This window comes from Narcine bancroftii, chromosome 12 (genome assembly GCF_036971445.1).
Source record: "Narcine bancroftii isolate sNarBan1 chromosome 12, sNarBan1.hap1, whole genome shotgun sequence".
Classification (NCBI taxonomy): domain Eukaryota; kingdom Metazoa; phylum Chordata; class Chondrichthyes; order Torpediniformes; family Narcinidae; genus Narcine; species Narcine bancroftii.
In genome coordinates this window covers 82,185,986-82,197,321 of record NC_091480.1, presented here as the reverse complement: position 1 = coordinate 82,197,321, position 11,336 = coordinate 82,185,986, and the positions used below count along the sequence as shown (strand labels likewise).

Genomic DNA, 11,336 nt, shown 5'->3' with positions numbered 1-11,336 from the left:
ACAGCGTCTTCATTGTTGGGGTCTTTCATTAATCTACACCCCCAGTATATTTTGAATCGTGGGAGGATACAGGGCCAACTGGGGAAAACCCACACAGATATGGGGAGAGCCTACAAACTCCTTACAGACAGCTTGGGATTTGAACCCTGGTCCCAATCACTGCACCAACCATGCCACCATTTTTTTCTTTTGCTTTTTGATGGGACTGATCACCTCTCTCTCCACCCAAGGTCACTGACCTTTCTGCCCAAGGGTCAATGACCTCATCCTTGTCCTATCCCCTCACTGGAGCTTTCTGGCTCTATACTCTCATTGGCTACTCCTTAAATGACTCCGCCTACTCCATCATTGACGCCCCCAGTGTACAGCCAGCGTTACTGCAGAGGTGGTGCTGCAGGAAGGTGCTCTTGTGGGTCCATGTCGACACACTGCACCATCAGTACTGCAGTTGGTCAGAGAGGGGACATTGTCCTCTACTGCCTGGGATGAGGAACTGAGGCTGATCCGTATAGGGGTATCACCCTCCTCTGAGTGAAGCACAAATGTCTGCAGATGCAGTGATTTTAGTAAAAACACACCAAAATGCTGGAGGAACTCAGCTGGTCTTTTCAGCATCAGTAGGAGACAAAGATATATATTGCTGATGTTTCGGGCCTCAGCCAGAAGCAGGAAATCTCAGAAAGTCTCAGAATTCAGACAGTTCAGGAAGAAATCCAGACCGTGAGAGCGTGGTGTGACAATAAATAAAGGCAACTTGACCAACAAAAGGTGTCAATTGGATATGATAATGGACGAGGTAAGAATTTATCATGCCTATACGAAAGGAGACGGAATGGAGAGACAGAGATAGGAGAAGGAGACAAGGGAAGAAGTGGGGGGGGGGGGGGTTTAACGAAAGCCAGAGAACCTGACGTTAATTCCACCTGGTTGGAGGGTGCCCAGTTGGAAGATGAGGTGCTGTTCCTCCGATTGATGGGTGGCCTCAATCGGGCAGGGAATGAGACCACGGAGAGACATGTTAGCATGGGAATAGGAAGGAGAACTGAAGTAGGTGGCCACTGGGAGATCCGTGCTACCGCCGCAGACAGAGCCAAAGTGCTCTCATCTACATCGGAGGTCACTTTGCCAGACTGAGACCACCCACAAGGTGGAGGGGCAACACCTCATTTTCCGACTGGGCCCCCTCCGCCCGGACAATGTTGACCTCGACTTCTCCAGCTTTTGCTAAAGCTCCGTCTCCCCTTTCCCCATCTCACAGACGAGACCAATTTTTACCCTATTACCCCTCATCATGTCCAATTTGTTGGGTTGGTTGGCCTTTATTTACCGCTCAGACCATGGCCTCATGGTGATGACAAGACAGCGGTCCTCCAGGACCACGCAGCACGTTTACATAAATAGGTTAGATTAAATATTAAGACATATACATAAAAGTCTGGATTTCTCCCCCCCATCCAGCCCTGACTCTGTTTTGTGAATTCCTGGGGGTTTTTTTTGCTTATTCTTTGAGGAAGTCCTCCACTGGTCGCTGCGACACCGGCTGAGTCCTCCAGCAAGGCCATAACCGCCCTCTGCCGCCCGAGATGAGGTACTGCGTCTCTTCCCTGCGGTGACCACCCTCTCTGCTGCCTGGGGTCCAGGACAGCGGCAAGTCGGAGCGCCGATATCGCCCTCTGCCGCCCGGGATGAATTTCAGCGGCAGGTCAGAGCGGGGGTGGGGGGGGCGGGGTGGGGGGGAGACATCGCCCTCTGCCGCCCTGGATGAAGTACAGCGGCCCGATTGGTGCCGTGAGTGAAGGGAGCGTTCCGGAAGTATATGTTTGACCTTTCGAAATTCTGTATTTCCGGCCAAAGCGGTACTGAAGCCGCAATGGCGTCGGTGTTTCCAAAGCCGAGCGCAGGCTGCTGCCAGCAATCCGCCTCCATCGGTCTGAGTACCGGCCACAGAGGGGTTCAGGGCTTCTAACCCTAGTGCAGAATGTCCTATATACACGCTGATAGAGTCATTTGCGTGAATCACTGCGATATTATTGATAAAAACTTAAATGCCAGAATCAAGTTTTTCTGCGTTCGTTAATCCAATTTTGCCGGACTCGAACTCATCTCAGAACGAAATAAAATAAGTTTTTCATGTTTGGGCACGGCGCCAATCCTGTAAAAAATCTTCAGGAGCCAAAACATTGCCAGGAAAGAGATCCAAACCCCAGGCACTAGTTCTTGTGCCTCAAACTAAAGTTGGTGCCAGAGGCAGAGTAAAGGTTATGGAAGAAAAGGAACACTTGGGGTGAATGTTGAGGCAGAGGAGCAGGGCTGCTGGCACACTTTACCTTTAATTTTCTCGCTTTTTGTTTTGTGGGATGCCAGGCTCGGAGAGAGCCGGGACCAAGGCGGATGGAGGCGGTTGCCTGGGCTCCCTTCAGCCCGGCACCAGTGGCAGCGGCAGCGGCAGAGAGCGGCGTAAAGCGGCATCCAGGCACAGGCGGCACCGGACCAAGCGCAGCCGGGACTCGCCGGGGGCGGCCGCGCAACCGCCGCTCGCCAAGGTGAAGTCTCTGGTGGAGTACGACGACATCAGCTCGGACTCTGATGCCTTCTCCGTGGTCACCGTCCGCTCTGAGCGCAGGGAGAAGGAGGAACGGACAAGCTCGGACAAAGCAGTGAAAGTCCACAAGCATCACCACCACCATCTGCACAAACGGGTTAAGGAACACCACAAATCGAAGGAGGCAGAGAGGGTTAAGGACCGGGGCAGGAAGCTGGAGTCTGGCAAGTCTAGTGCCAGCAGAGAGAGGACTTCATCTAAAAGACAGGTGGTTGAGGATGAAGGCAGTGGAAAGAAGGGGAGAGAATCACCAATTGTGAAGCACAGCAGCAAGGATGCAAAGTCTGCTAAATCGTCCAAAGAGAGGGGGAAGAAAGAGCAGCGATCAGCTCATAAGGAGCGGCTAAGGAGCCAGAAAAAAATCAAGGAAACTCCTCGGGGCTATCGGACATCTCCCAGCCCAAAAAGGAAAGGTGGGAGCCCGAGACGGAAGCGTTCTTCCAGTCCAACTCGGGAAGACAGCCCTTTTGGGACCTACAGTAAAGGATACGATGCTAGCCCTGTGTATAGATCACGGACTTACGATGGTTACCGGCGAAGTCCTGGTGATTCTGTTCGGAAACAGTCCCTCAGTCCGCCGTACTATGGTTCTCGGGAGCCTGCAGCCTATCATGCTGGATATAATGCACGATCACCAAGTCCTTATGCCAGAAGGCAGAGATCATCAAGCCCTTACAGCAGACACCGGTCACCCAGTTATGACAGGCACAGCAGCTCGTATGAATACAGTGGGAGGTCGCCAAGTCCCTACAGCCGGAGGCGTTCACTCAGCCCCTACAACACCAGGAGGTCATTCAGCCAGAGCCCAGTGACCAGGTACAGTACCAACTTTTCTCTTTGTCTGGGATGGGCTTGGGCCTTTCTGTTATGCTGTGGTCAGGTGATGCTGTCTGTAACATGGGTGGAAGCAGTCAGTGACCAAAGAACGTTCGTGGTTGAAGCAAGGGGCTAATAGAGGTTAAAATGTGCATGATTGGGCGATAGTTGGGAGAATAGAGCCCTTTCTCATGGGACATTGGGAAATTCTGGACATCCAAGGGGTTTGGGGGTCATTGGAACCTCGGGCAAGGTGAGTGGTCTTAATATTGTGGCAGGGAGAAATCAGTTAGTGTAGCGGATAGCGCAGTGCGTTCTCTTTAAGGAGTTTGTTTGTTCACCCCGTTTATGCATGGTTTTTCTCTGGTGGCTCCGGTTTCCTCCCACCCTTCAAAAAAAAACCATACCGGGTGTAGGTTAGTGGGGTGTAATTTGGGCAACACAGACTCGTAGGGCTAAATTGGCCTGTTACAGTGCTGTCTGATTAAAAATCCTGGTGCTGCAAGTCCTTATGCCAGAAGGCAGAGATCATCAAGCCCTTACAGCAGAGACCGGTCGCCCAGTTACGACAGGCACAGCAGATCATACGAATACAGTGGAAAGTCCTAGTACTTTAAAAACACATACTGGAGTTTGTAGATTAATCGGGTGTAATTGGGCAGCAAGGACTCATAAGCTGAAAGGGCCTGTTACTCTGCTGTATGTCTAAATTTAAGTCCTGGTCAGACTTGCCCTGAGGCACCATGAGCTGCTCTGGGCCCATCCTCAGGCAGGGAACAGGCCTGACAGGCAGGGCGGCAGACACAGCAGAGGGGAATTTACTTGGTGTGATGTTAAGGGAAGTGAGAGGGAGAGGCGCTCTTTTCTCTGCCTGCTGCCAGCGTTAGAGGAATGAGGTTAGATACCTCGGGGCGGGGGGGTGGGGGGGGATGTGGAAGTAGCACAAGCACTGTTTTATTGCAGAATAAACACAGTTCACATAGAGAGGAGTGGGCCACTGGTTTGACTGGAACTGTGCAAGGTCATGGTGCCCAGGAGCTGGTTCTGATGGTGGTGAGAGCCTGGGGCTGACTGTGCCAGGGGGTGAGGCCTGGATCAGCAGGCTGTGATTGAAGCACGGCGACCATTCTGACAGCCTCTCACGGCCTCGCCTCTTCCATGGGGTGCCGGAGACCCTGCTCTCCCAGTCACAGCCGAGTGGGGCTCTGAGTGGTGGCAGGAGAGAACGGCCTTCACCAAAACAAGTTCCCCTCCTGGTGCATCTTCCTCCTTTCCCAGGTTCCACTCCACCATCTGGGGCCAGTCATTTGTCTCTGATTTACTCATCCCCTGTGAAACATGCATTCAGAAGGGGAGAAGGATGGAGACCGGAGTGGGGGGGCCCAGGGTGTTTGAGGGGGTGGAGGATGGTTTCTAGAGGTGGGGGGGTCACTGTTTGGGGATGTGGACAGTCTTTAGAGGTGGGATTAGTGTTTGGAGTGGGGGCTCATTTCTGGGGTGGAGGCAGAGTTCGGGTGTTACAGTCAATGAACTTGAGAGAGATCAGAGCAGGTCAGGAAGTTTTATTCAGCCAGGGGAACCGGTGGTCTAGATATTTCTTGATGAGGTGGTTCGGGGCTGAATACCCCTGGAGCTCAGAAATGCAGTGCATGGGCAGATCAGAATGGAGATCAGGACAATACTGCTGGGAGGCAGGTAGAAGTGTACTGAGGGCAGAAGGGGGAACAGACCTCTTGTCTAACTCTCCAAATTGGATGAGAATAAATTTCCTTGCTGTAAGTATTGGAATAAAAGACACTTGAAGTGTAAATGTTGGTGGAAAGGAGGAAGTGCAGACTAAAGGTGGCACAAGAGGAGGGTGGCCTGGTTATGTGTAGTGGCGGCTACACTGCTAACTGAAGGATCATACAACCAGATGGGTTGAGTTCAGTGAGCAAAATCTGATTTATTGCAGGCTGCTTGGCTGGTCTTATACTCCCAGCCCAGACCTGGCTGAGAATTGCGCTGGGGGGCCTCGACGTCCCCGGGGTGTTAAGTGTGTCCCCAAGAGTGGGCTTCTGAGCCTGGTGCCGAGGTCGGGAGGAAACCCCCGTTGCCGCCATTTTGGCCGGCTGCCCTGCCGCATGCGTGACAAGTGGGGCTGGTTCGCCTGCCTAAGGACATACCGCCACATAGCCTCCCTCCAGAAGCGGCGCCAATGTCCTTTTTTGCCGGGCGGCCTCGCTTCTTGGGTTAGGCCACAACTACTGGTTTGGTGGGGTCGAGGTGGTCTGGCTTTAACCTGTCCACCATAAACAGTTCCCTCTTACCACCGATGTCCAGTGTGAAAGTGGATCCTGAACGCTGGATGACTTTGTACAGCCCTTCGTACGGTCTTTGTACAGGTGCTGTGGACGGGCCCCGCCTGATAAAAATGTACTCTGCAGAATGAAGCTTGCTGGGGACATAAGAGACCCATATGCCATGTCTAGGCGGCGGTGGGGGTGTGAAGGAGTCCAACTGGGCCCAGAGGCGGGGAAGTAGACCATGCGGTGACTGCTAGGGGTTGTGAGGTGCATTGACGAACTCACCGGGTAGGGCTAGCGATGCACTGTAGACCAGCTCGGCTGATGATGCCCATAGGTCTTCTTTGGGTGTCAAGCGGATGCCCAGGAGCACCCAGGGCAGCTCGTCCACCCAATTGGGGCCGGTGAGGCGGGCCATAAGTGCTGACATAAGGTGGTGGTGCACTCGCTCGACTTGCCCACTGGCCTGTGGGTGATAGGCTGTGGTGTGATGTAGCTCGGTCCCCAGCCTGTTGGCAAGCTGTGCCCAGAGCGCAGAGGTGAACTGGGCGCCCCGATCACTGGTTAGGTGGTTCAGGACACCGAACCGGGCAACCCAACCGCTCAAAAGCGCTCAGGAGCAGGAGTCCGTGGAGGCATCTGGCATTGGGCCAACGAGTGGTGCAGTCTACCACTGTGAAAAGGTAATGGTTACCTTGGGAAACGGGTAAGGGTCCGACGATGTTCACATGTATGTGGCTGAACCGTTCCCGGACGTGTTCAAAATCTTGTATGGGAGCTCTGGTGTGCCTGTATACCTTTGAAAGATGGCAATGGGTGCAGGTTCTGGCCCAGTCCGCAATCTACTTCCGAAGCCCGTGCCAGATGAAACATTCTGCCACCATACGGACCGTGGAGCTGATGGAAGGGTGGGAAAGGTCATGGATATGGTGGAAGACTTGCCTGTGCCACTGCTGGGGAACCATTGGTCGCTGGGTGCCCATGGAGACATCGCACAGGACGGTGCCCTCACCGTGAGGAGTTGGGAGGTCCTGGAACCGCAGGCCATGATGGCAGTCCTGGAGGCCCGCGTCTCCTTGTCGGACTTCTAGTCCCGGGAGAGCTGGTCAAAATCGAGGCCGAGTGTCAGCACACAAATGGCTGGTCGTGAGAGTGCGTTGGCGACCACATTGTCTTTCCCCGCCTTGTGCTGTATGTCAGTGATCAACTCCGACATGAAGGAGAGATGATGCTGTTGGTAAGCCGACCAGGGATCTCTTGCCATAGCGAGCGCCTGAGTGAGGGGTTTGTGGTCAGTAAAAATGGTGAAAGGCCTCCTCCAAGAAATAGTGGAAATGACGCACTGCCAGGTACATGCCCAGCAACTCACGATCGGAAGCGCTATACTTGCGCTCTGGCGGCGAAGAAGTCAGCTAAAGAATGCCAGTGGTTTCCACTGTCTTTTAACCTGCTGCTCCAGGACGGCGCCGATGGCTATGGCAGAGGCATCGACGGAGAGCGCCAATTTGCAGGTCGCTGCATGGGTGGACGAGCAGGATAGCCTTTGCGAGGGCATCTTTCGTGACTTCGAATGCCCTGCTGGCCTCTGGAGTCCAGGGAGTGTCTTGTCTTTGGCCGCGATGAGGGCGAAGAGCGGCTGCATGATGCGCGCAGTGCCTGGAATGAAGCGGTTATAGAAATTGACAATATCCGCGAACTCCTGTAGCCCCTTGCGGTTGTCTGGGCGTGGGAACTCCCTGATTGCAGTAACCTTCATAGCGGCAGGTGTGGCTCCTTTGGCTGTGATGGTATGGCCCAGGAACTGCATGGAATCTTTCCTAACTGGCACTTGGCCGGATTGATCGTTAGGCCGAAGTCGGCCAGTCGGGAGAAGAGGGTGCGCAGGTCAGACTTGTGTTGTGTCCAGTCTCTGCTGGCAACAAGGATGTCGTCCATGTAAATGAATACGAAATTCAAATCCCTGCCCACTGTGTCCATAAGGTGCTGGAAGGTCTGGCCGGCGTTCTTGAGCCCGAACGGCATGCGTAGGAACTCGAACGAGCTGAAGGGGGTGATGATGGCTGTTTTGGGTATGTCCTCGGGGTGCACAGGGATTTGGTGATGCAGGTTGGCCGTAAAGTCCTGGATGTGAGGGATCGGGTAACGGTCAGGTACCGTCACATCGTTAAGCCGTAGATAATCTCCGCAGGGGCGTCAGCTATCGGAGGCTTTCGGGACCAGGTGGAGTGGTGAGGCCCAAGGACTGTCAGAGCGTTGAATGATCCCCAGCTCCTGCAGATGCGAGAACTCTTCCTTTGCTATCTGGAGCTTATCCGGCAGGAAGCGGCATGCCTTGGAGTGGACCGGCAGGCCTTGGGTGGGGATGTAATGAAACACCCCGTGGCATGGTCAGACGGTGGAGAACTGCGGCTTGAGGATGGACGGGAACTCGTGCAGGATACGCTGAAACTCGTCCTTGGGTTGCTGACCGTGGTCATCTGCGGCTGCTCTGTGCAGGAGGTGTTGAGGCGAACGGATTGGAAGATACGGGCATCTACCAGTTGCCTACCTCGAATATCGACCAGGAGTCCATGGGCCAGTACACTCCCGTTCTTAGGGTCATCGACAAATGTGTTGATCCAGTTAACCACATTTATCATCCAGTTCATTGATGTGGATAACAAACAATAGACCCAGCACTGATCCCTGAGACATACCACGATTCAGAGGCCTTCAATCATCTACTACCACTCTCTGGTTTCTCCCACAAGGCTAATAACTAATCCAGTTTACTACCTCATCCTGGATGCTGAGAGACTGAACCATTTTGACCAACAGCACTACTTTCCTGGTAATCTTGAAAATCTCTAAGATTGGTTGGACGTGACAAAGCATCGAGATGGGAATGTTCAGAGAACACTGATTTTTAACATTTTGGATGTAAAATTCAAAAGCATGGAGCAGGGGAAGAGCAGGAAGGACGTTCTTATGTCAGCTAAGGTGTGGATACAGAACAAAAAGTGGATGGAATAATGGCAGGGGAGAATGGGACTGGCAGAAGTGCTGATCTGGGGGAGGGTCCACCAACCTCATAGTGCTGCCTTTATTTTCAGGCCCCACTTCAAACACTGCTTCTTTGTCATTGACTCAGCTCCTCACCTCATCAACTGACCAAGGTTGGATATGCCCTGAGGTGGCCCTCATTTCCCTCCCCATGAACAAAACCAGGCATTGTCCCTGCATCACTTGTTTCGGTGAATGCCCTTGTGCTCCTGGCAGAACCAAGCAGTGTCCAGGGCAGCTGTTTGCTGGGTCACTTGGTGTTGTCAATGGAATAGCTGGGGCGTGAGAAAATCAAGGGTCTTGGAAAAGGGAATTAATCTGAGAGCCAGCATAGCTGAATGGTCTTCTACGGATGGGTAGGCACAAAATGGGGTCCAGTCTGAGCTGACTAATTGGTTAAACAATTGGTTTGGAGTCAGTGGGTGGTCGTCAATCCCTCTATTGTCTGTCCTGACCACCTGCCCTCTGGAGCTCCCGTTGCCCCGACCACAAACTCGCTTAGGCCCCTGCCCCAGACTCTCGCCTAGACCCCGGCCAAAGACTCTTGCTTAGGCCCCAGCCACCCGCCCATCCAAGCTCCCAATGCCTCAAACACGGACATCACCTAGTCCTAGCGGCTGCCTGCCCATCGAAGGTCCTGACACCCCAAACATCACAGGTACTTATCGGGGTCAAAAGCAGTATGTATGTATTAGTTGACCCCCTAAATTTTTCCCTAGAAATTGGTCCCCAAAGTTCGACTATTACACGTGTATATACGGTACTCAGATTAGAGCCTGTGACCAATAGTGTGTGGCAGGGATCAGTGCTGCATCCTCTGTTCATTGTCATCTGTGGAACGAGCTGCTATTTGAAGTGGTGAATGCTGGCTCAATTTTAACATTTAAGAAGTATTTGGACAGGTACATGGATGGGAGAGGTATAGAGGGCTATGGACTGGGTGCAGGTCAGTGGGACTAGGGAAAAAAATGGTTCAGCACAGACTAAAAGGGATGAAGGGTCTCTTTCTATGACATCACAGACAACCATAAGATTATTTTTCCTGTGGGTGAGGCAGAATTACCATTTATTGGCAGTGCAAAAAAAAAATGTACTCATGTAAACAAATGATTGTAAACTAAGTGACTGTGGAATACAGGGAGAAAACAAATCAATAAAGTACACTAAGTAAGAGTCCTTAAATGAGACCTTGATTGAGTTTGTGGTTGAGGAGTCTGAGGGTGGAGGGGGAGCAGTTGTTCCTGAACCTGATGGTGTGAGTCTTGTGGCACGTACCTCTTTCCTGACGGTAGCAGTGAGGGCAAAACATACATTCTGAATGGCAGTGCCCTTTGTTAAACAGAGAGACAGGTACAAATACATTAATTACAGGTTGTACCTTTCTTATCCAGCACAACTCCCATGGTCCGGTATGTTTGAATTTGCTGCCATTAATACAAACTCCTTACAACGCTTGACTTGAACCCCAGTCCCGATTGCTGGTACTGAAAAGGTTGAATCTGCCGTGGGGTTCGAGTCCCACTCTATCTGTTAGGAGTTTGTATTAACAGCGGAAAATTTAACCTTTACAGCGCCAGTGATCAGGTCCAGGGTTCAAGTTCTGCACTGACTATAAGGAGATGGTACTAACAGTGGCAGATTCAGCCTTTACAGCACCAGTGATTGGGAACGGGGTTTGAGTCCCGCACTGTCTGTAAGGAGTTTGTACTAACATCCTGATCACTGGCGCTGTAAAGATGTTGCGCTAACCGTGCTGCCCTACAGTATTATTTCCTGTTTTAAGCTTTGTCCTACCTTTGATGTGTTTACATAGGGGGGTTCCATTAGAGGTCAATTTCTGTTTTCTGGTATTTTCTGTGGTCCAGCAATGGCTAGGTCCCAACATCACTGGATTAAAGAGGTACAACCTGTAGTGACTGAGTTAGACAGGGTGGTGAAGAAGGCATTTGATGTGTTGGCTTTCATTAGCTGAGGCATTGAGTATGAGAGTCCAAGGACGCCATGTTCCAGTTGTATGTGAGGATAAGGACGAGATGGAGAATTGTGTCCTGTTCTGGTCATCACACTACAGGAAAGGTCTGATTAAGCAAAGAAAAGATTACACTGGACAATGAAGATTTTGCTTACTGAATACTTCTGGGTATACTTTACGGATTTTGGGCTGCTGATCACGAAAATCACCTGAAAAATTTCCTACCACATAGACTACACAAAAGAGTCTGGAAAAACAACCAACTGAAAAACCTCACAAAGATAAGCGTATACAGAGCCGTTGTCATACCCACACTCCTGTTCGGCTCCGAATCATGGGTCCTCTACCGGCACCACCTACGGCTCCTAGAACGCTTCCACCAGCGTTGTCTCCGCTCCATCCTCAACATCCATTGGAGCGCTTTCATCCCTAACGTCGAAGTACTCGAGATGGCAGAGGTCGACAGCATCGAGTCCACGCTGCTGAAGATCCAGCTGCGCTGGGTGGGTCACGTCTCCAGAATGGAGGACCATCGCCTTCCCAAGATCGTGTTATATGGCGAGCTCTCCACTGGCCACCGTGACAGAGGTGCACCAAAGAAAAGGTACAAGGACTGCCT

The 11,336-nt window shown here is 52.1% G+C and overlaps 1 protein-coding gene across 1 annotated transcript in view; it reads left to right on the top strand.

The window, feature by feature from the left end:
• The first annotated feature begins 1,858 nt into the window (after window positions 1–1,858).
• Window positions 1,859–11,336, top strand: part of cdk12 (cyclin dependent kinase 12) — a 56,092-nt gene continuing 46,614 nt past the window's right edge. Inside the window, exon 1 of the mRNA XM_069907209.1 lies at window positions 1,859–3,418. Coding sequence (XP_069763310.1) covers window positions 2,358–3,418 — 1,061 coding nt within the window. The 5' untranslated portion in view covers window positions 1,859–2,357. The remainder of the gene's footprint in view (window positions 3,419–11,336) is intronic.